This window comes from Marmota flaviventris, chromosome 14 (genome assembly GCF_047511675.1).
Source record: "Marmota flaviventris isolate mMarFla1 chromosome 14, mMarFla1.hap1, whole genome shotgun sequence".
NCBI lineage: Eukaryota > Metazoa > Chordata > Mammalia > Rodentia > Sciuridae > Marmota > Marmota flaviventris.
Genome location: NC_092511.1, coordinates 20093171 through 20118232, shown reverse-complemented (window position 1 = coordinate 20118232; position 25062 = coordinate 20093171). Strand labels below are relative to the sequence as shown.

The window sequence follows — 25062 nt, the reverse complement described above, 5'->3', positions numbered from 1 at the left end:
TAATGAGAAGGTCTTTCATAGAGGAGGAAACGTTGATTGATACGGTGCATCTGGAACCAGAGTAACTTTGGACTTATGTTGGAAGGCAGTGCCTAAACACCTTCAAAATTCTAAGAAAATTTTTCCAGCCTAGAATCAGCTAAACTGTGAACCCAAGTGAAGGTGGAATAACAATATTTTTGACATGGAGATTTTGAAAAAGATGTTTTATAGACCTTCTTTGAGAAATCTTTTGGAGGTTGTGCTCCATTCAAACTAGTAAGTAAGCCAAGGAAAAAGAAGACATTAGAATTCAGGAAACAAAGGATTTCAACATAAAGGAAGGCAAAATGCATTACCATCATGATAGTGCAGGGAAGCCAAAGGACAGTGATGATCAGTGGGGTTAGAAGGCAGTTATCCAGATTAGAACCAAGGAGTCAGGTGCCAGTAGTGGTACCCCAAGAAAACAAAATGAATCTACCAATGTTGATATTATAACTATGTTGAGAGAAACTATAGTTCTGCAGAAAGTTTGGGGATGAATCTGAGTGTGGTAGCACAAACCTATAATAATCTCAGCTACTTGGGAGGCCAAGGTTAAGAGTTCAAGGCCAGCATGAGAAACTTAGTGAGAACTTGTGTCCAAAAAAAGAAAGAAAGAAAGAAAGAAAAGAAGAGAAAAAAGGAAAGGGATTGGGCTGTGGTTCAGTGGTAGCTTTACACTTGTCCCTGGGTTTAATCCTCAGTACTGGGAGGGAAAAACGCTTGGGGACAAATGAAATAATGATAGACACACTGAAATTTAAGCAAAAGAAAAACAAAGTCATTAGTAACTCTGGGAAAAACAAAAGGCCTTGAAAAAAAAAAAAGAAAATGTAATCATGTTGTGCTATGGAACTTAGCTGTGAGCAATGTTTGAATAATACATATATTAATAATAATATAAACACTGATTTTCTTTTTTTGTGGTGCTGGGGATCGAACTCAGGGTCTTGTGCATGCAAGGCAAGCACTCTACCAACTGAGCTATGTCCCCAGCCCCTAAACACTGAATATTGATTCAGGCAAATTGTTTTATATTGGGAGGTTGGGGGAAGGAAAATTATATATAGGGAAAGAAATACTTTTTTATAATAGGATGTCACAGGATAATATCTACAATAAAAATATTGATAAATGGCAGTATTGGTAGAGTATTTAGCACTTGCGAGGCCTTAGGTTTGAATCCTAACACCTCCAAAACCAAACAGAACTAAGAAATAGCAAACTGTTCATAAAATGCTGCCTCTGGAGGGCAGGGGTAGTGAGGAGGTGTCGGGTAGGGTACTGAGCATTAGTAATTTTAATTGTAAGCTTTAGAGTACTGCTTGTGTTTTAACCTATGTAACTGTGTGACTTTGGTAAGCTAGACTTGTGAAATAAGAGCTGTTCCTACATATACACTGGGAAGGAAATCATCCCTGGAAGGACACACATAGGCAAGGGTAGCCCTGGGAGGTGCCCAGGGTCCTGCACACAGGCTTAGTGTGAGTGCGTTGTCTGTGAGGGGAGCAGCTTTGACATGGATGCCCAGCTTCAGGGCAGGGACTCAGGAAATGATGCCCAGGAGAGAAAAAGGCCAACGTGGGCTACCAAGGTCAGGGTAGGCCAGACCCAAGCTGTCACTTTTGAATAACATTCCTATGTGGCTTCTGATGACATGTCATGATTTTCCTATGAATGTGACAGAGAAATGTGGCCTGAATGTTAGTACAGTTGGATGGAGGGTTGAACAAAACTGTCCAAGAAACCGATGGGTAGAAATAACCTTTTTGGGGAGGTAGCTAACATTTTTCTACCTCCTTATCTGTGACTTGTGTAAGGACATAAAGGCCAGGTCACCAGATCTGCAGATGATACCTGCTGGGAGGAGCAGACCACAGCTGCTGGGGCTTGGCTCTCCAAAAAGGGACTCTCTGCTCTAAACGTCCTGGCTGTGGGACTTTTCTTCCTCAGGTTTTGATCTCTGAAGGGGCCACCTCCCTTTATGCCTAAGCTTCAGGCAGCTGCATCTGACTTCTGTTTAATCAGCTGTCCCCAAAACCCCAACTCCCAGATGCCTCTTTGGGGCTAAGGCCCAAGAGACTGTGGCCAGAACCTCCAAGTCCCATTGAGAGCACAGGTGGCTTCATGGGCAGGGCTCAGCCTGATCTAGTCCAGACCTTTGTGGCTGGGGTCCGGTCAGCCTGGCTCAGGCTGGACTCTTGGGACATCACCAAGGGATCTCTCCTGCTGCCTTCTTGGATTGACTGTGGGTTTGGTCTGGGGTCTGAAGCTTTGCTCCTAGCCCAGCCCAGGACAACCCAGTCACCAGGTTGGCAGATCTTCCTTCCTTTCCAGTGCTGGAATCAAACCAACCCAGGGACTTGTACATGCTAGACAAGTGTTCTGCCACTGAGCTACACTCCCAGCCCCAAAATTCAACTTTTCTATTTTGGTGGTGGTCCTGGGGAACAAACCCACGGACCTGCATATCTGGGGCAAGTACTCTACCACTGAGCTACACTCCTATCCCCTATGAGGCCACCCCTTCTTCTTAGCACCCTGGAGGTTCTTAAATCTTTACAGTCTCCAAGCCCTGTCCTGGCCCTGTCTGACCCTGTCCTGGTATTCCTGACTTCTCCCGGAGCACCTGGTCAACAGGTGGAGTGTTGCAGGTTTACTTCCTGGAAGCTAAAAGCCTGATTTTGAGGCTCAACTCTACCCCTTCCCAGCTGTGTGTCTGTGGTGAGTGTCTTACCCTCCCTGAGCCTCAGATGAGAGTCAGAGCACCTAATCTCATAGAGTCATCATTTGGAAGGAGGTGATTAAATCTGTGTCATTGTGTGTGCAAGGCCTGCACAAGGCTCATCACTGAGTGGCAGCCGCTATTATCATGGTATTCCTTTCTGCACAGTGGCTCAGAGAAGCAGAGACTTGCCCAAGTACACACAGCTTGGAAATAGCAGATGGGGGGACTAAAAGCCACATTTTTAGGCTAAAGAAGGGCCATTTATCAAGTATCTGCAAGCTGTACCACAGATCAAGGAACTGTTGATCTATGGGGTGGGGAGAAGCCCAGAGAATTGAGCCCAGGGAAGGACCAGAGAAGAGGAAATTGGGGCTCGAGCTGAATGAATCTGTGTTCTTGGTCTTGCAGGCACAGTAAACCCTGGGAAGCTTATAGAATCTGCAGATGCTTGGGCTCTGTGCTGGCCTGGAATGAGAATCTTGGAGGCTGGTGGGCTTGGATCCTTTTACAAGCTCCCTCCATGAGTCTAAGAGGGACCACATTGAGAAATACTAAACTAAGGGTCTCAGAGGCAAGAGGGTGGTCCAGAAACTGAGAGCCATAGATGCCGAAACTGGAGGGAGCGCGAGGGAGAGGGGCGTCTGTCACGGTGTCACTTTCATTGTATTGAGGGGAAACTGAGGCCTGAGGGGCTCAGTGGTCAAGGTCACATGGAGGGCCAGCGGTGGAGCCAGCCCCTGAGCCGCAGACAGCCCTTCCCTGCCTCTGAGCTAAGTGCGGAGGGAGCCCCGCCTGGGCTGCTTGACCGCTGGCAGGCTGAATGTGTGAGTTTTTCAAATGGCTTTGACTTCTGAGTCCATTAGTGATTAATTCAGAGTTCCATTTGGAGCAGGCTGATCCATATTTGGAGGAGAAGAACATTTTGTGGCAGCTGAGATGCAGCCGCGATTCATCCGTGGGCAGCCAGCCCATGTGGCAGCCTGGGAAGGCCTGAAGGGGCTCAGGGCCCTCTCTCCAGTCCTCCCATCCCAGGAGCCTCTCACCTGGGGAGAGAGGGTGGATCCTTTGGAGGTGAACAGAGCAGCTGGAGGGCCCAGCTCCCCTCTGTATCTTCCCAGTTGTATGACCTTGGGCTGTGCATCCTCTGTGCATCCTCTGTTTACCCACCCATGGGATTTTTAACCTGTACGCTGCTCCCACATGGGTCTTTTGGGAGATTCAATGAGGCGGTGTGTTCGAGGGTGCCTAGCACATTAAGCACGGAGGCCCATGGCAGTGGGCCCCTTCTCTTTCCTTCAGTGGTCCATCCCATGCCCCCTTCTCTGGGCTCCTGGGAAGAAAACATTTTGGAGTAGCAGCCCTGGCCTTTCCACCATATGACCTTAGGCAAATGATTTTACCTCCTTGGCCTTCTGTTTCCTCATCTGTAAAGGAAATAATCGTCCCTGCCTTGCAAGATTGACATGCAAAATGAGAAACCTCCATGAGGGTTGGCAGTGCTGTGGGCACCCCAAGCTGCACCCCACGCTGGGGAGTGTGGGAGCCGTCGCTCTGAGTGCAGTTGGAACCTGCAGGGTCACAGGGGGGAGTTTATTTTTAATTAGTAAAACTTACTGAAAGTTGGCCTGCTTTTTATTATCACCCCACACTGGCAATTCTAACAATACCAGCATCAAAATACTCCTTTTGACAGAAGCCTACCTCTCCCACTGCCCCTGTCCCTTAGAGGCCACTAGGGTCCCAGCAGTGATGGCTGTCCTTCCCTCCTTGTTGACCTGGCCACCCACCTCTTGTTCCAACTCATTTGAGGAGAGTGTCTCTCAGTCTGACACCCTGCTTTTCAGCTCCCTCCCAAACTTGGGCAGAGCCTCTGGTCATGGCTCAGGGTCCCTTGCAAGGTCAGCAGGAGCAGGATGCTCTCCACAGATACTCACAGCCCTGCCCCAGCTCCACTTGTCAGGCCCTCCCCAGAGTCAGCCCAAAGCCATTGAAGGAGACCGCCTCACCACTGCAGTCAAGCTTGGAACATCTGTCTGCCCAGAGAGTTCCCAAAACTCACCTCTGGTCACACAGCCGGTGGGAGAGGATCCGAATGGGTCTGCCTGCCTCGTCTGTCAGGACCCCAGCAGGAGCAGGTGGCACCTGGATGAAGGTTTCGAGGATGATTTAAGGTGCCTTTTGGAGGTGGAGTTGACATCCAGACACTAGCCATCACCACCCCTGGGCCTGAGGCACCCAGCCGAGGACTTAGAGTAGTGGCAACTGGTCACTTGGTCCTTGGCAGAAGGAACATGGATACAGCCAGAGTAGGGTTGAGGCTGGGAGGGAGGGGAGGATGAATCCTGACCTCTCTTTCCCACCTCCCAACCTCTGCTGGGGTTTCTCTTGGTCCAATGCCTGCTAGAAGCCAGGGGGTAAGGAAGTGGGGGGTGAGGGGGAGCAATTGGTACAGGATCTAGAGGATGCTTTTCTGTTCAGTAAGCTGTGACAGAGGAGTGGCTGGAGGAGGGCAGAGGTGGCTCCGTGTTCCCCTTCTGGTGGGTCCTGGGAAGGCCTCCTGCTCTCCCCCCTGAATCTCCATAAAATAACTCTCCAAATTCTTCACTTGGTCATGTGTCCTAAGTCCCACCGATCAAAGGTTCATTTGAGTTTATAAACCGTGTGCCCCAGGAATGTCATGAGGGGGCTATCGGTCACTCACTCCTGGGTGTGAATTCGTCTGCTCAGATTACTTGTCTCCTAGCACTCAGGTGAGATCAGAAATGTACTGGGAGAGGAGAGGAACAGGAAAGAAGTAGAGGAGAGAAGGGTAATTTTGAAGCACAAAGGGACCATAAGGGAGTCCAGAGACCAGGCCCAGCTTGGGCTAGATGGCTCCTATTATCACAGTCTAATTGGGGGTTCTGTATGGCCAGAGGGCATGGGGACACCTGGAGAACAGGAAAAGAACACAGATGGGCAGCAGATGGCTCAGGGTCTCCTCTGAGGCCCCATGTACCGCAGGCCCCCTCAGGTGCCAGGTGCGAGGCTGACATTCCACATACCTCTCCCATCAATCCCTATAAATGTGGGAGGGGAACTCCTTACCCCAATGAAGAGATGAGGAGACAGAGGCTCAGGTGGGTCCAGAAGCTTCCTCAAGCTCTCAGAGCTATAAAGTGGCAGAGTCAGGATTTGAACTTAGGTCTGTCTGGCTATAGAGAATGTGTTTTTAAGCAGCCTGTGGTTTCCCCGTCTACCACACACACAGCCCTAGCCCTTCCTCTCATTCACATTGAATGTGCACCATAGCCCTTGAAAGAGGTGATTAATTGTCCCTTTTCCAGAAGATGAAGCTAAGGCTCAGAAGGGTTAAGTAAGTTGCCCCAGGTCACACAGTCCTACTGGGGCAGTGCAGGATCTGGTGTCCAGTCCTCCTGGGTCCAGGCTGCTACCCTTTTCTCTCTATAAGCTGCCTTGATCACTGTTCCTACAGGCCCAAGGGCCTGCTTAGTGATGAGGACTAATGGTCCAGGATGGGGTGAGAGGGACAAAGGACCAGGGGTCATCCTCTCTTAGCCTAGGGCAGAGTTCCGCTTCACCCTCTGCCTGTCACCTACAAGCAAAGTCCCCTGGACTGGCCTGGGGCCTACATACAGAGAGGTGGGTGATAGGGACGATCTATGCTGTGGTCTGGTGCTTGCCACCCAGTGGGCTTGTGTGCTGTGTGGCTGACAGGTTCTACCCCTGGCCTGCCCATGCCCATCATATGCTGAGGATGGGGTGGGCGATGGCCAGAAGAAGGGGACCCTGGTGTCTTCATCTCTACCTGAGGGACTAGACCAAGTCATAACAGAAGGCCCACCAGAACTAACACTGCGGAGTGTGTCCCGGGTCGCAGAACACTACGGCTCACCTTCCCTCATGCTCTGCTCAGCTAACACCCCCAAAGACATGCTGGGCACATGGGTGGGCTCAGAGGTGTCTCTGGGATGGAAAGATCCATTGCTGCCCTTTCTATGTCACTTCTCCCAGAGAGCAAGGAGACAGGAGGGGGCCTGCTAATTGCCTTTTCTGCCCAATGGTCACATGCCTGTCACCTCTCTCTCTCCAGTATCCATGACACCTTCTTGAAGCTCTGCCCTGCAGGCAAGTACTACAAAGAGGCCACACTGACCATGGACCAGGTCAGCTCCCTGCCGGCCCTGAGGGTGAGTCCAGGAGGGAGGTGGTGTCACAGGGACCTCTGAGGGACTGAAGTGGGCGGGGGGCAAGATGGCCCTTGATGCTAGGGTCAGCTGGCAGCCTTGCTTGAGGGGCTGTGGGATCTCCAGGCAGAGGGCCCAGCAGGATGTGGCTTCCAAACACGTCTCACCTGCACCTATGCTCCCCACCTCATCAGCCCTGGAGTGGGACCGGGGTGCTGACCTTGTCATGTCTCAGATGAGTCAGACAGAATGTGAGACCTGCCAAGTCCCACAGTTGGAAGGTGGTGGCCTCTGCTGGAGGCTCTGGCTGGCCCTGCTCACCAACCTCCAGGCCTGTCCGGGATTCCCTAAAAGCCTCAGCTCCCGCCCCACCCCTTGTGGTCTTGACCCCCGCACCAGCAATTTCCCTTGGCTATCCTTTGTGCCCCCAAGTGGGGTGAGTGGGCAGATCGGGATCTATGCAGGACTGTGAGGCCTTGGGCAGCCCAGGTACCACCTCAGGCCCTCTGCCCAGCGCTGCCCAGCCCTTCTCCTTTTCTGCTCAGGCCACTGCAGTGGACTAGGGCTTTTCTGGAGGAATCAAGAATTTTCTCAGGTTCTTCCCTCAAAAGACAGGAGAGCAAAACTTGGAGCCAGGATTGACCTCCCCATCAGACTACTTCCCTCTCCAGGTGTGACTAGAGAAAAGGAGGACATTGGCATTTTTGCTCTTGCCACCCTCTGCTTCTCTCCCTCAACTTAGTCATCCTCCCTGAGCCAGAGGTTCCTATTAAATAAAGGGGTGAGTCATACCCTCTTCTGACTTTCCCCACTTTTCCTGGGCTGAATCCTACATTTCATACACCCAGGATGAACACACACACACACACACACACACACACACACACACACAGCCCTTGCTATGGGTGCATCCTAGGCAAAGCACTTCCCTGGGTCTTGGTTTCCTCACGTATAAAATGGTGGAGTGGTGGGGTGGCTGGGAGTCTCCAAGTGCTGCTAAGGCTCCTTGCACCCCGGCTGGCAGTGTTTGCAGGAGCTGCCAGCACTCGCCCCACCTCCCAATCCTTTAGGAACAATTTTTGGAGCCTTCGTCTCCATTACAAAGAGGCCCTACTCTTTCCCCAGGGCAGCCCAGTGGAGCCCCAGGGGGCACAGTAGAAGGACTCCCAAATCACTCCTGGGATTTAATTAAAACATGTGCCTTGCGAGAAGCGATGGCAGGTTAACAAATCACAGCGCTCTCGGACTTCCCAATTTGTCATTCGGATCTTGGCAGAATAATGATTTGAGTTTGTCATTGTACAATGAGAGCCCATCTCCCTTTCTGTCTGGAACGACACAGGTTCTGATTGCTGAGGGTGCTGGGACCCAGGAACAGTAAGCTGGCTCCTGAAAGAAGGACGTGGAGTGGGGACACACGTAGTCATTCAGCCAATGACTACACTCAGGCTCCTAAGTGACAGGCCTGGCTCTAGGACAGAGACAGAGATAGAAGAACACAAAACTGGAGATTCAAACGGAGGTCGGAATGGAGAAGTTCAAAGAACTGAGAAAGAGGGGATAGTTGGGGGGTAGCTGGGAAAAGCTGGGGTGAAGTGAAACTTAGAATCCCCAGAAAAGCCAAACCACTGAAGAATGTGCGTACACCAGAAACGAAACAGGACGTGCATCTTTGGGGCACCCCATACTCAATTCCACAACCCCACTCCCACACACCTGTGCTCGACACCCATGTCTAGCACCATGAGTTAGACCTGGACATCTGCTAGGACCTGGGGCTCAGGGCCACCAGAGAGGCAGGACTGGAGAGCAAGCATCTGCCCACCCGATGGGTCAGTGCCAGGCTCTGTTTCCACCATCACCTGAATATTAAGACTGGAAAGAAACTCCAAGTCGACCCAGTCCAGCCACTGTCCACTGAACACAGGGTGCTCCCCACCCTAATTTTACCCATGGAAACCTGAGGCCCCAGAAGGATGACTCACCTGTGGCCACAGGAGGACAGACCCAAGGCCACCTCTGCTCATGGGGAAGCAGGCAGGACTCTGACCCGGGAGCCTCCACTTCTACTTGGGCCTTGGTGAAGCATTGACCTTGTGCCTTGGGGTCCCGGGAGAAAGACCTGTCCTGGCGGCTGACTCACTTCAGCAGACCCTGGTCCAGCAATAGTCTTGTCCCAGTGTGGCCCAGAGACTCTGTTCTGTGCCCCCAAAGGAGCGAGCCCTGGCCTAGGGTCAGGAGGGCTGGGTCTATGACGTTCCATGGACGTTACACTTCCTCGGCAAGTCCACCATGTGCTAAGCAGGAGACCTGCAGGGGCAGGACGAGCCTTGTCTTTACATCTCCTTCACGCTCCTCACCCACTCCTCCCTCAGGCCAGGGTCGGGAGCCCATGGAGGGTGGAGGACCGCAAGGCTGGAGAAGGGCAGATGGGGCAAGGTCGTCCCCACAGGGCTGGGCCCAGAGCCTTTTTCTGGAGCACCAGCCCCCCTCCCCAACTTTGTTCATTGGAGAGAAATTGAGAAGTTGGGTCCTGGGCTACAGGATTTTAACTTTACTTTTTAAATTTGAACCTCTAAGTGGACATTATTTTATTCTACTTTATAACGCTTGTTGTAGAAAAACTGGAAAACACAGCAAAGCAAAAAATGAGATAAAAGTCATCCATTAACTCACCTCAAGGGATGGTGGCCATGGCTATTTTGGCTTATTTCCTTCTGGACTTTTTTCTAAGCAGATATGCTGATAACGAGTGGGATTGAATGGACTTTTTTTGTATGTTGCTTTCCCCCTCCCCCACTGTGGTTTATCTGTTGCTTTCGCAGATGGTCTGGAGCAGCCAGAGTTGTCTCATGAATTGAGGACCCCAAGCCACTGCCACATCTTGAGAACTGGGGGGCCAGGCATGGGCCAGGAGTGGAGAAACTGGGCTTGAATTCACTTGTTAGTCCAAGATGTTCCATAAGAGGAATGACTGGGGTACAGGGATCAAAGGAGCAAGCAGATGCCAGCCCAGGAAGACTGGGTGGGCAGGGTGGGTGTTACTGCAGGCTGCCCTTGGAGGAGGAGAGGCCTCCTCTAGGCCTCAGGCATTGGTCCAGGTCCCAGCATGATGCAGGTTTCTCAGCTATGCAAGGGACACTTTGTAACCACCAGAGCTGTGCAGAGGGAGTGAGCTCCCTGTCACTGAAGAGAACCAAAGAAGGCCAGTCAGTCCCTTGGCAGGGAGGTTCAGGCACATACTTGTACCAAACGGAGATGGGACGAGATGCCTCAGGACCCTTCTCACCCTTGGAGTGTGTGGTTCTGCCTCTGGGGCTTGGTCTTATTCTCTTTGTCATTTACCACAGTGTGTCCCTGACATTTTACTTTAAAAAAAAAAAGTTTTATTTCGAGGAGGGACTAGAAATACCAACCTTCAATTTTGCCAAGGACACTAAAAAAAATAATATGTTACCCACCATCACCATTATTTCATTTTTTAAAAATATTCATTTTAAAACAAAAATGTAAGAAGCATCTCACCCCAGAAATAAGAACGATTCATTCCAAATGCATCTCTTTTTTGTTTGTATTTTTCTCCCTTTGTCACCAATTGTTAACAGCTTCATCACTGACCTGGTTGCGGTCCCTAAGACTAGTTTAGGGCAACTTAAACCTACAACTAATGTTCCCCTCTGCATCTTTCTAATCCTGGACTAAGCAGAAAGCTTGCTTCCCCAAAGAAGCAAGAGAGGCTTGCTAGAAGGTGGGGGCCGGAGTGGGTGGGTGTCCTCTGCGTCCCAGGGACGGAGCTGTGTGACTCACATTGCCCAGAACCCTTCCTTGGAATAGGCATGGGGAACGGGGCCCCAGGGATCTCCAGGGACTGATATAACTTGGCTCAGGGGTTTGTGTGGTCTGGGAAGAAAGTTTTATTTTCTTAACTTGGGTTCCTCCGTGGAAAAAGTGGGCTTGTTAATGTCAGGAGGGTCTGTGGGTCCGTGGACAGCCAGGTGAGAGAAGGTCCTGGGTACAGAGGGTGGCGGGGACCACAACCTTTTCCACACAGTTTGGTGTTCTTTTTGTCTGCTGAATTTGACGTCTTTAAAAGTCAATTAGCGCAATGTTTCTGTTCCTGTAAATAATGATCTTGCTTTCTATAAACACGATGAGTGTGGCATGGTGTGACTCAGGTTTCGAGTTTCCAGGCCCAGAGTGTCTTTGTGTCCACCGTGATGGCCAGTGCAGGCCTGAGGAAGCCCTCACGTTTAGAGCCGGTGAAGAGGAGGCTGCACACTGACCAGGCCAGTTCCTTCTCCTGCCCCTTCCAGCTCCCACCTCAGGTTCTGGCGAGCTGATGGTCTTGGCCCTGACCTACTAGTTATCCCAGGACCAACCCTGTCCAGGCACCGAGAGGTTAGGAAGCCTGCCCCAGGTGTAGGAAGAGGAGCCAGGTGTGGCTTCTAGGGCTTTAGCTCCACCTCTGTTTCTATTTCTCCCCTTTTCTGAGCCCTACTGAACTGGGGCCTGTCTGTCTAGAATAGCTGCAAAGAACTCACTCGAAAGACTGAAACACATCAGAAAGTCCTCATATTTATTCAGAACTCAAGAAATGGCCAAAACAGGGGGCATAGGAATGATCGTATCTTTTTAAATTTAATTTTAATTTTTTGTTTCAGTTTTTAAATCAAAATTATTTATGCACGCTGGGAGTTGAGGTGCCCTCTGAGGGTTGTTCCATATCCCCTTCCGTTAGGCAACCATTTCAGCTCTTACCTGATTCTCTTGGTGTTTACTCTATATCTCCAAAGGAAACAACCTTATTACTTTTTTTTTTTTTATTTCTGATAGTTCAGCCTTTGACTTTCCCCTAGAGAAGGTATTTAGCTCTTTCACCTCCCCCTATGCCCATCCTTCACATAGTTACCCATTCCCATAACCTCCCGCTGTTATATGATAATTTGGAGTACAGCAACATTCAGTATTGTATTTGTCAGCTTTTTGTTACTATAACAAAATTTAAATACTTGAGGAGGCTACTTATAGAGAAAAGAGTTCAGTGTTGGAGGCTGTAAGTCTAAATGGTATGGCATAGATTCTGGCAAGGCCCCCCCTTTACTATATCCCATCCTGGTGAGAGCACATGTGTATGTTTATGTCTGTGAAGTCTTTCTCCCTCTCCTTGTAAAGCCCCCAGGATACAATCATGGGGGCTTAATGATTTTATCTTATCTACTCAGTTCCCAAAGGCCCAACCTCTAAATACCAGAATGGGATCAAGAGTCTACCCTCTCAATACCATTAACATAAAACTTTGGAAATTAAACTCCTATGAGATCAGGGAGACAAAACATACCAAGTGTTTACATTATTATGATTGCATACAGTGTTCAGAGCTGGGCCATGAAATAAACTGTTTACCTTCTCTTTCTGGATATAATAATTATTTTTGCTGAGTTTTTTTATGTACAAATACTAACGTCAACACCAAACCTCTTCAACTGTCTAAACCTCCTCCAATAGCATTCATAGGGAGAAGTTTTCTATACAGTTCATTTTCTTAGAGAAATTTCTCTTGGAGTCTTCCAACTGGTTCTAATCAGGATGTGGTTTCCCTCTGAGCCTGGAGTATGTTATTATCCTGGGATCTCCTTTCCCGACTATCTCAGGTTGTTTTCACCTCTCCCAGGGATCTTGCATTTATTGTTTTCCTCTCTCCCTTTACTCCTCTTGTTTTGGTGGAGTACATCCTTTAGTAGCTTTCAGATAAAGGGTAATGGAGGTAAATATTTCAGCACCTCACATATCTGAAAATGTTTTTATTCTCCTTTGACACTTGACTGAGAAAGTTTAGATGGAGTTGAATTTGGGGTTGAATGTCACTTTTCTTCAGAATTTGGAAAGCATCACGACTGCATTTTAGCTTTCACTATTGTTCCTGAGAAATTCAGAACCTTTTTGTTTCTTGATTTTTTTTTTTTTGTATATGACCTTCTCCCCACCCTACCCCCTCTCTCTGGAAACTTGCAGGCTTTTCTCTTTGATTCCAGTATTCTGGAATTGGCAACAGTATTCCTTCGTGTGGGTCTTTTTCCCTGTGTGTGAGGCACGCAGATGACTCATTCTCTCTGGAAACCCAAATCCTTCAGTTTAGGGATATTTCCTTTAGTAACTTCCTGGATAATTCTCTCCCTCCCATCTTCTCTGTTTTATCTTTCTGGAACTCTAATATCCTGATGTGGTACATCCTTTATTTTTATTTTTGATCTCTTGTCTCCAGTTTTTAATCATCTCTCTGCTCTTTTGTTCTGGGAGATCCTCCCACCTTATTGTCACATCTAAGTGGCCTTTTCAGTTCTGCCATCATGCATTGAACTTCCAAGAGCTCATCCCTCTTCTCTGGATTGGCCTCTTTTGAACAGCATCCTTCCCTTTTTCCTGGGTTCAATATGCTCTCCAGGCCTCCTTCAAGGTGCTTTACCCACTTGCTTCCTGGGCTCCTTGGCTTTCATGTCTGAGCCTTCCTTGGATATCTCATAATCGAGAGTGGGGAATGGTTGCCCTTTAAAAAGCTGCTTCAAAGTGCAGTGAGCTGAGGGCCATTTCTTGAGGATTCCCTAGAAACACCAGGAGTGATGTTCTGCATGCCAGCATCCTAGAGCCAAGTCCAGAAAAAGGGCCGGAGGTGTCTGAAAGTTCAGCATCCATTTATTTATTCAATCCCCAGTTCTCAGCTGCGTCGAATATCCCCCAGGGTAGAAAGTCACTATTATGCTCTCCCCAGAGAAAAGCCCTCCCCACTCCAGAAGGGCTTGGTGGCGGGAGCTCTAGGACTCCCACTGCCTCGAAACACTTGCCACCAGCCCTCCTGGTGGCCAGCCTCTATTTCCAGTGCTCCGGGCTAGGGACACCCGTTCCAAATCTGTAGAGGATTCCAGGGTGTACCTGAGGTCGATGTCACCCTTCCCCAGTGTGGGCTCAGGGTCCTGCTTTCTCACCTCTGCTGGTCACTTGTCACCTGTCCATCTGCTTCCCAAGTGTGTCACTGTGCTACTGCTGTTGTCCCCTCCTATGGTCTCTGTATCTGTGGGTTATGCCTCAAGAAATTCCTTTGTTTTCATTTTCATGCTTGTCAGAGGAGAGTGAGGTCACCTGCAAGTGTCATGGTTTCTGGTGTACGGTAAACATTACAAAACCCCCTCTCCTCACAGTCATCCTCTCAGAATCTTCTGTACCCTCAACAGTGGCCCCCAAACTCTTCTGCTCCCGGCTCCCAGGCTCCCTAGCATCCCACTTGACTGGCATCCTCAGAGGCCAGCTCCTGTGTGGGCCTCGTTCCCATCCCCACACGGGATGCCCAGGAGCTAGGCTGCTAGGGAGCTTCCCTCAGCCTCAGGCAGGACCTGCACAAGGACCCTGGGGATTTGTCACCGCTCTTCCCTTCACTTTCTTTGCCCAAGAGAAAATATCATGGAAAAGAGATGTTTTGTGGAGAACGTCCAGTGAATAGAGGCACTTGAACTTGGTTCTTATCTGCTCACCTAGAAGGGGTTATTGTGTATTTGCAGCAGATTGTACACTGAGTAGGGTCGTGGAGTCTTACAGGGCTCTTCTAAGGAAATTCTGGGTAAGGAACAGGAGAATCACCCAGCGGTTTTGCAGAGCTCAGATTCTGGACCTTAGGGCCAAAAGCTGGGGCCTGTCCATGGGTTCACTGAGGCTCCTTGGTGAATCTGGTCCCTCCTAGAGACACCTCAGGTGCACTGAGTCAGGGTCTCCTTCCCACTTCTTATGGGGCTGAGAGGCTCCCTGGGGCCAGGCATATCTTGGCAGGATCAGGAAGGACTTCCTTGTGCTATCCTGAGGCCAGGCCATGGCCCAGGCCAGTGCTGGGTGCTCCAAGCACCCACATATAGACTTCCTCACAGCGACCGGTTCAGCCAGACCCCTGTCCCCAGGAAAGACCCTGATCGCTGGCCCAGTGAAAAGTGCTATCATAGATGACAGTCCTGCTTCATCCTGCAGAGCTGCAGGCTGGAAGGGGTTCCCGAAACTCTGTGCCATGGGAGATGGCACATCTGAAGAGTCTGAATCCTCCTGTCTCTGTTCATCTGGGAAAGGAGGGTAGGGAGAAGGCAGCACCTGGGTGCCAGGGGTCTTCCTGATTCCTTTAAGGATCAACTTAGTCACAGCTTTGTCATGGCCACCCCTTCACTGTACCTCCCATGTGTAGACAGGCCTTCAAAAAGAAGAGGCCAAAGCCTGCAGATGGGCCATTCAGAGTAAAAGGGCCAGTCAGAGGCCGAGCCAAGGTCTGAACCCAGGCCCTGCCCCACCCCCAGGCTGTATCCACACTCTGCCCTCTGAACTCCTTCTACATCCTGAGGAAATGCCACGTCTGAGGTTTGGCCCTTGATGAAGAGCTGACCTGACCCCCTAACTCCCAGGGGCCCAGGGCAGCCCTCTGGGCGCACTAAGCTGAGCCAGGGCAGAGAACCGTGCCAGAGGCAGCCGGTAGGGGAATCTCTGATCACCCACAGCCCAGGCAGGGACAGCTGGGCCCCGTGATAATCCTCAGGCTGTATTTAGGCCACTGCCCAGCGCCCCCTCCTCTCTCCCTTAGATATTCTCCCCTGTTTGCTAAAAAAAGCAGCAGATTGAATGGATGCATTAGTTCATTTCCAGCCCCAAATGTCCCCTGCCCTGAGTCACATGCTTCCTGGTCACAGGTTGCTCTCACGCTGCCTCATCTGATCTCACAGCATCTGTGAGGCACACAGAAGTGTTTTCCCATTCTACAGGCCAGGAAACTGAGACTCTAAAAAGTCAAAGGCACGGCCCAAGGCCGAACAGTTGCAAAAACACTCTCGAACCCCAGACTTCTATTTGCTCTTCTCCATCTTCTAGGGGAGACTGAATTGAGGCCACCAAGCAGATGACACACGTGCAAACATGTATGTGTCAAAGGCAGAACGAAGAATGGGGAGTTGCTGACAGCCTGGGTGGTTGGTGACGGTGACAGGCCCTGCAGGACCCATCCTCAGGCAGCAGAACACACATGTGTGTCCCCGTGCTGGGTGGCCTGAAGATCTGCAGGACCCCTCCTGCTCCCAGCACCCAGCCTTCCTGGCTCCTGCAGCAGGCCTGGGAATTGTCCGATTCCCAAGTCCCCAAGCCAGGCCCCACCCCTAGTGCCCAGACTCCAGAGTGGAACAAATGTTCCACTGAGAAAGAAGAGAGAACAAAGGGCCCAGCCTGGTCTCCCAGGCTCCCACCCCCAGGCCCCACCTCCAGGGCCTGAGGTCACTGAGCCCTTCACCCATCAGAGAGAAGCAGCTGGATCTCTGAGATAAATAAATACTGGGGGCTGATCAGAGATCCAGACCCCCCCCAGATGGAGCGGGCAAGCTCAGCTCTTTGCTCACCCAGGGCTGCAGGGCTGCGGTCCTTTCAGCAGAGCCCAGGCCAGCTGGCTGCCTCCGCTCTGCTCCCAGCAGCCCTGAAAGTGTGACTGTGCCTGGCGCTGTGCAGGATGTCACCCATACATCATCTCATTTAATCCTCAAGGTAACTGTGCAAGGAGGGAGTTGTTATCCTCATTTACATCTGGGAAGCAGATCAAAGGGGTTAAGCAACTCATCCGGCCCACAGCTGATGGAACTCGGCAGCGCTCAGCCCCCCAACCCACCCCAACCTCCCGCCCTGTGGGAGGGTCCCGGCTCCCTGATGCCGAGTCAGAGCTGTGAGGGCAATTTGGCAGCTGGCTCCCTCCTTGCATTTTCAAGCATCATTAGATCTTTTTCTGACAACTTCATCAGTTAGCAGGGCTCAGAATTGGCAAAAATCCTTATTTAGACATTCAGCCAAAGAATTAAGAAGAGGTTTGTTTCAGAAAAAGCTCAGTGATGTAGGAGGCAGTCTCAGTGCCGGGCTGAGCACGCAGCGGTGGAGGGTTGGGATCTGGCCTTCAGCCTTGGCCTCTCCACGGCACCCCACCATCCTGGGCATGTAGTGCTCTTCTTGGGGCCTCAGTTTCTTCAAATGGGTGTGACAACACCTTCCACACAGGTAGTTAGGAACACCTGGGAAGGTGAGGCAGCGCTCTGGACTCTAGCTTTACTTTTCTGGTCTGCTGGCTGCAAGGCCGGGGGCCAATGCTGCCTCTTTACTGGTCTTGACTCTCTGCCTGGACCCCAGGACGGGGCATGGTGGCCTGCGCTCTAAGCTGGGAGCGTGTGGAGCAGCCTGCTCAGGATCACCCCTGCTCCGTGCAGCCTGGGACGGGGGATTCTGTACCTTGCAGCCTGTGCAGCCTGGGCCTGCTGCAGGGGGTGATGGGTAGAACTGCCCACTCTGCAGTCATTGGGTCCAATCGATGACTCAGTCCATGTTTCACGTTGGGTGGGGGCAGGAGCTGGAGAGGCGTTTTGTCTTTACTTGTTTAGAGCTTGACCATTCCCACCTCCTCCCTCACGTGCCACATCTGACTGGACCCTCCGGTCAACCTGGGAATTAGCTCTGCAATTCTGGGAGGGGAAAATTCGGGCACAGAGGTGACTAAGTGACTCACCCACAGTCACCCAGCTGGAACCTGGCCAGGGCCAGAACTCAAACCAGGACCAGGGACCAGGGATCCAGCCCTCCTGCCCCTGACCCCATTCCTTGCTTTCCCGGAGGCTCCTCTCGCCCTGGCCTTCATTGCTTCCTTTATGGTTCCGGTTCCGCTTTCCCTCAGGGCTCCCTAGAGCAGGGCCAGTTATCCTGCTGTGAAGCACCGGACAGCTGAGGCAGTGTGGCCTCCTGGAAGGACAGCTCTCGCTTCCACTCGGGCACACACCACCGCGTGCATTTCCCTGCAACAGGGATGAGGAAGGGTGGCCTGCAGGTGAAAGGAGAGTCCAAGGTGGCAGAGCCAGCCTGCGGTCCTGGGACCCCTCCAGCCCAGGCTTCCTTCCAGAGGAGCCTCCTAGGACCTGTGTGCATGACATACTTGAGGGATCATCTTGCTGAAGTTCCCCAGCAGCACCTAGAGAACAGGCAGCCAAGGGCCCGGCTGGTAGGACTGGGGACACAATAGTGCAGCACCCAGTCACAGTCCTGCACTCAGAGCATAAGACAAACAAGCCCCATCTCAGCTTTTCAAGAGCTCCGGTCCCCAGGGCCTTCTCGGCCTGCTGGCTGGAGGCTTTATTCCACTCAAGTCTTTGCTGATAACTTCATTTGCGCCCCCAGAGACCTCAGACTTGTTTAAAAATAGAAAAATAAACAACATTGTTCCTGAAGTGCCCCCTCCCCCCTCCAGGCCTCCTAACGAGGTGCTGGCTGGGCCAGCCCAGGGCTCTGTTCCCAGGGTTTTTGACCCTCTGCAGGCCTCAGGCCTGCTGCTGCCTCCACAGGGACTTGCAGCTTTGAAGGGCTTCCTGGTGGCCTAGCCGCTAGCGTGGGGGAAGGGGAGATGCCTGCCTGGTGCTGTTGGTATCCACTGTGCACACAGCTGGGGTGGGGGACATTCACCCAGGTGCAGAGGGACAGGCCAATCAGGGGGAACTTTCCAGGGATCTTCCCCTCCTCCTTGCTCTGGCCTCAGCCCCTCCCAGGACCATAGGTCCCATCAAAATCTGGCATTGGCTAAAGCTCCCCAGGATGCAGCCCATGAAGTTCTGTGGGCTCGACAGGATTGCCTGCACTTGAATGTGCAGGTTGTGGATGACATCAGTTTTCCCCATCTGAAAAATGGACCTAATGACTCTCATTGGGAAGCAGCTCTGTCTGCTTCGGAGTGTTTTTATGAAGGCCGTGTGCAGGGAGAGACGGCAACACCAACTTGCTCCAGGAAGGTGAATGGGACAGTGGGCACATGTCTGGAGGAATGGCATCTGAGGAAGGCAGGGCTGTGCTTGATGAGAGTCTCTGGGTGCGAGCTCCAGCCTCCCACCAGCGGGCTCCAGGGAAGGAGGGGTGAATAGTCACTAGGCTGATGGAAGAACCCCAATTCCTCACACCAGGAAGGTGGCAGAGAAACTGAGGTGTTCCACTTGCAGAAGGACTTGGGGGGCCATAACCCTCTTTGTATTTGCTGGTGGACAGAGGAGAAATTAGATTTGGCTCAAGGGTACCACTCAGGTGAATGGGAGAAGTGACCCTCAGGGAAATATCCAAATAGAGAAAGCAGGCTCAGTCAAGAAAGTAGAAGCTCCCTGTCACTGGAGGCCTCCCGGTGTGAACTGGCTGCTGTCCTACTGGGAACAGGCTCTGTGGGCATGGCCCACGTGCCCAGGACTAGAAGCAGACATTATCAATGCCTTTCCATCTTTGGAGTGTTTTGTGTCCTGAGCCCAGCTGGGCTCTAGAAAAGGGGTCACCCTTCTTCCTAGTTCTGCCTGAGGCCAAATACCAGAGGGAAGTAATTCCAGGGCCCACCCTGTGTCAAAGGAACTAAAGCAAACACCAGTGGCCAGGATCCCACTCCTCAGGCAGCTGAGAACTCAGATGAGAAACAGCTTCTCTGCAAAGATGGCTGGAAGCACTTGCTTCATCTGGCTCCCAGCATCCCCAGGACCTGTAGAGGCAGGACCCTCCTTTCTCCTGTACCCATGAGCCACTCACCTTCAGGGGCAGTCAGGGAGGGAACAGCTGTCATACTGCTTGGAGCAGGGACGGGCTCCCTCCCTGTACAAGCAGCACCCCATCTGGCCAGCTGCTCTTGCTTGCTCTTTCCCAGGCAAGTGATGGAGGCAGCACAGGCCAATGAGGCTTAGAACCTTGTGGAAGCCTCAGTGGAAATGCTCACTGGTCCTCCAGCCTTAGCCACATCTTTTGGAAAGGTACAGACCTGGATGCCTTGCAACACAAAGACCACAAGAAGAACTGGGCCTGTGTGCTACTGAGCTTCTTTCTCACCGAGCTTCCTAGAGCCCAGGTTCCTGCAAGGCCTTACGGGAAGAGCATCCACTAGCTGGGGTGGCAGGGACACAGTCACTCAGGGGTGGTGGTTTTTTCCATTATGATACCGGGTCTTTCTGGAACATACTCCTTGGAAGCATGGGTCAGACGTGGGATCAAATCCTTGCTTTTCCTCTTGTGTCCTGACTGGATCTGGAAACTGGGAGTCCAACTCCAGAGAGAGAAGCAGGAAAGAGAAGTAAAAACTCCTGTCTGAGACCCTAGGAAGAAAAGCTGGTTTGCTTCCTTAGCATATTGCATCCCAAGCACACATCTTTTCTTTTTTTGCTTGCTTTTAACTTATTGTTCGAATAGTAGGTCAGCATTCAAATGGTTTCTAAAAAGCAATTCCTTAGCACCCCACCACTCTAATGTTAAGTTTTCATTTTCTATTTTCTTTTGCCATCTTTTTCCCTAGGCAAGCTTTATTTTATAACACTGTAGACATATATAGATACAATTTTATTTTGTGCTTTTTCCATCAGGAACAAATGCTTTTTTCACATTGCTACATAAACTGTGTAATTATCATTTTAATGGTTGCATAATTGCATTGGGTTCTGATTTACTAAACCATCCCCTCATTGCTGGACATTAACATTGTTTCCAGGGGGTTATTTATTTATTTATTTCGCTGCTATAAAAAGGTTGTTTGCAGTAAACATTCTCATGTATAATTTTCTTCATTTTTTGAAACTATTTTCTTAGTTTAGATATCCAGGTTCTCCTTGGGGGCAGTCCACTCTGGGAATTTGAACTATGCAACATTGAAATGAAAATTATACTGAGTGTGTGGAAACTTAGGAAAACAGTGATGCTTGGTGGGGGGTGGGGAGAATGCACAAAATGAAAAACATGGACTCTCAAGCGTCCTTAACTCAAATCAATAATAAAATATAGAGCCCTGTGACACATCACTAGAGACCTCCCTCCAAGTTGACATCACTGCCAAAGGTCACTTTACATGTCGGTTTTCAATAGGCAACTGTGTATGTGTTGTCATCTAATCCATTTTTCCATCCTCCCATAAGAATATCCAATAAGAATGTCCCCAGAAGCACTGTGCTGACAAGGGCCCAGCACTGCTGGCACTGCAGCTAACTCCGGGGGAGCTCTTTCAGCATCTCTTGCTGAGTATGTAGCCTGCCCCAGTATTGGTCACCTGCACTGCTGTGCAGCTGGGGCCACACTGGGGAAGAGATGCAGAACTTCATGTCATTCCTGCAACAGATAATCAGCTCAAATGCTCATTGTCCTGAATGCAGCAATTTGCAGGACATTTTCCACTTCTACTCTGGTCCTCCGTGGGCTGGCACCAGCACTGATCATAAGCACATTCCTTGGCGCTCAGCCTGACCCACCAGCTGGTCCAGAAGCCAAACACCTCCATGTGCTCTTTGGCCATTGTGACACAAGTTTCTCCCAGTATATGCTCCTTAGATGTATGGGCCAGACACACCTAGGGTCAAATTCTTGCTTTTCCTCTTATTTCTTCCCTGCTCCTTGGCTTTACAATGGAGGGGCAGATATTTACTCCTCGGGTGGGGGAAAGGACTAATGGGAAACGATGGGTAATGTCACTGAACAGCTCAAATCAGTCTGAAGCCATCAAGACTCTTGTGCACAGTGGGGGACACCAGGAGCGAGTAACCAACTGCTTCTGTGAGCAGTAGGGGAACCCTCTGGGCAGCTCTCTGAATGTCCATTGCCTGGGCTGGCCTTGGTGGACGGCTTCCTCCCGTGATTCCTGTCTTCTGTTTTCACTGCCTATAAAACAGGTATTCCTTGTGTTGAAAGGACTTTTATATTGGCTATCCAGAACTTTGTTTGTATTTTCCAAAGAAAACCATAGAAACTGTTGTTAAGTTTCTCACCTGAGTCCTGAGAACCCACCCTGATCACCATGCAACAACGTTAAAACAGAGAAACCACCTCACACTAAGAGTCAGAGGCCAAATGACCCTGGGAACCTCCTGCCCTCAGAGCAAACCTAAGTCGCAATGGCTGTGAGCCACCTGGCCTCCATTCTGGCCTGTGGGGGTTCATGGCCCTGCCGGGGGCTCCTGCTCTTTTGTTTCAGGGGACTGTCAGGGATCTGCATGGGGAGCTCTTGCTGCTTATGTCCCTCTGCCTCCATCTCTGGCAAGTCTGCTTCTCTTCTTCACTTTGTATTTACCCAGACAAAACTTTTGGTCCCTTTGTTGAAGTCCACAGATATTCCCTCCTGCCAAGGACTCCGTGAACTGCGGCCAGCACCACTGCAGGCTGAGGAGAGGTTGGGTGGGTCCCAGGAAGCGCACCGTCTTAGAGATCCATCCCTCATCTCTCCCTCCATCTGTCTTCTCCCCTCCAGCCTGCTATGTCCCCCTCTTGGCAGCCGGCCCCTCCTTCCAGGCCAGCCTCCTCAGAGCAAAGGGGCCCTTCCACTCACAAGAACCTGCCCCCCCCATGCCTGCGGCTTCAGAATGTCAATAGCAATATTTCTCTCATTGTCTTAGTAATTAGATAAAATGGCAAAACTACAGCATTGAACTAGAGAGTTGCTCACATAACACCAGCACTTTAATGGGTTCCCTAGGAGAAGTGGTTTTCACTAGAAGGCAGGAAGCAGAAGTAAATTTATTTATTTTCTAAATAAATCTGTCAGAAATTGGAAGGAAGGAAGAAGGAAGACAGTTAAAGGACATGTTTGTAGGAGAGACCATTTGTCACAGGTGGAATTGACTGTGAGCAGCAGGGAGAGGTGGGAGGGGTGGGCTCACATGGGTCAGAGGCGATGGCCCTGCAGGGCCTGGCCACAGCCCTTTACATGGGGAGAGGGAGGCCAGGTGTCTGGGTGAAACCACTGTTTTCGGGACAGGTATTCGCTCTGTGCTCCATGCCACCTCTCCCCACAGCTCCCATCTCCATTCTCTTCCCTTGCTAGGTAGGAGGCCTTGTTTTGGTGGGGACAGGAGCCACCTGTGAAGTCAACCCTATGGCATCCAGCATCTTGTCTGCCATTTCCCAGCACTGTGAGGTTGATGGGGGACTTTGGTATTGACTAAGGATCAGCCACTCAAAGACCACCTGGAACTTGTGAATGTACAGACTCCTGGGTCCAACCCAAGGTCCTGACCCAAATTGCCTATGGTTGGTTCATCTGAATTGTGGGAAAAGTCTTCTATGGGCTCAGAGACACCGCCAGCGTGTGGGCATCTGCGATCCTCTACCCTCATCTGCAGCATGAGGAAATGCACAGTTTGGTGACAACCCCCTTCTCACCAGAGCCACTCTCCTTGAGGCTCCTGGACACCTCACATGGAGGTGATACCCACATCAGCCTGCCAGGTCAACCATGCCTCTAGCCAGGGTCAGCAGCTGACCTTGAGGAGGCAGAATTTATATTTCTGCCACCCATCAGCGGGCAGGGTGAGCCCCTGGCAGCACCTTGGCCCAGACAACAGCCTTGCTTGGGAGTTCAAAATGCACAGCTCTGTCAGCGCCTGGGGTGCTGGTGATGCTGAAGGGAAGCAGGTGAAGTGGGGATGGGGTTTTTTACTGGGGGTCTGCCCATACTGGGTGCTTTGCAGATATGATCTCATTTGATCCCCATAAACCCCATGAGCAAAGTTATGATTCTGCCCATTTTTCAGATGCGAAACGGAGAGGCTCCATAAGCTGCCCCAAAGCACCCATTTGTTTTTAGCTTGTTGTTACCCAGGATCTGGAATACTGTTAAACATGCTGTAATGTATTGTAGAATTGATCCCAAGATGTTAAAATGGTCATGTGCAAATGTGAACAGACCCTTATCCAGAACACAGGTAAGTTTTGTTTTGCCTATAACAATATTGAGAAGCAAGCAAAGCCAAGTGAGGGGACGATCAACTTTCTGGTTTTCTATTTTTTTTTTCTTTATTTTTGCACTAATAAAAATTGGAGATTCTATAAAGTAGTCAAAATCTTATAGATGTCAGATAAAGTAGTTATATTAACTTTTAAGAGTCGGCCTGACTCCAGAGCCTCGGCTTGATCGATTTTTTACCCCAAACCTCCCACAGTGCAGTGCCTAGCCCCCTGAAAACTCAGGCCTGCAGTTCCCTGAGCTCCACATAGGAGAGGTGCTAGGGCAGGTGGCTTTTCTGGAAGGTTCTTCAAGGCAGTAGCTCGTACCCATGGGCCTGGGACCTGGGGAGAGACTGGTCTGATGGAGCTGAGCCAGGCTCAGGTCACGTGGGCCCACGGCTGTTTAATAATATTTAACATTTTTTACTGCCTTTCTCCTATTTGTTCCATTAGCAATCTGACTCCAGCTGCCGGTAGGACACATCCTCAGCCTGTCCCTGCCAGGCCATCTGTCACCAGGAGACAGTTCCCACAAGGGCCTCTCTGTGTTTTAGACTTCAGGAAGGTTGAACATCTGAAACCCAGAGAGGGTCCCTTTTCTAGGCTCAGCTGCTAGGGAAGATGCCTCCAGGGCCTGGCTCGCAGAGGAGGGGGGTTCCCACCTTCCACCACCCCGCCCCCCACCCTGGCTCCCTTACAGGGGAACAGGTCCATCAGCCAGTAGAATCCATAACGCTCAGTAGAATCTGAGCATTTCAGAATCATACAGAACAATCTGGGCCTTCGAGGGGCTTCAGAGTCCTGGTCAGCCCCACTCTCCTACTTAACATTCATCCATTCTGTGAAACACGGGCTGCCTGGAAGGGGAGGCGACAGTTGGAGGAACATGAGGCAGGAGGAGAGTCCACTATCTCACCTTGCTTCTGATTCTCTTGCCGAGAGCTTCTCCCCAGAATCCTACCACGTCTCCCTTCCTCCTGCACCAGCCTCAGCTCCTGCTCTAGGCTCTGTATTCTGGTTTCTCCTTCCAGATCCTTTTCCCAGATCCTACTGCTCAGCAGACACTGCCTTGTCTTAGCTATTGTCATTACACTTGGCTTATACAGTAGTTCCCCCTTATCTACATACCCCCTTTCCACAGTTTCAGTGGCCCAACTGAAACTGTGGAAAAGGGGTATGTAGATAAGGGGGATCAACTGTGATCTGAAATGATCAACTGTGATCTGAAAATTAAATGACAAATTCTATAAATAAGAAATTCATATGTTTTGAATTGAGTGCCCCTGTGAAAATTGTAGTGAAATCTCATGCAGTCCCATCTGGGGTGTGAATCACACTTTTGTCCAGCGTATCCATGCTGTATATGCTACC

General features: G+C 50.7%; 1 protein-coding gene across 10 annotated transcripts in view; it reads left to right on the top strand.

The window, feature by feature from the left end:
* Positions 1 to 25062, top strand: part of Cib4 (calcium and integrin binding family member 4) — a 92128-nt gene that overhangs the window by 44010 nt on the left and 23056 nt on the right. For all 10 annotated transcript variants that reach the window (XR_011704320.1, XR_011704321.1, XM_071601428.1 and 7 more), the window contains one exon: positions 6846 to 6942. Coding sequence is in view for 8 of the 10 variants with exons in the window: in XM_071601428.1 (XP_071457529.1) it covers positions 6846 to 6942 (97 nt within the window). In the remaining 2 variants the exon portion in view is untranslated. The remainder of the gene's footprint in view (positions 1 to 6845; positions 6943 to 25062) is intronic.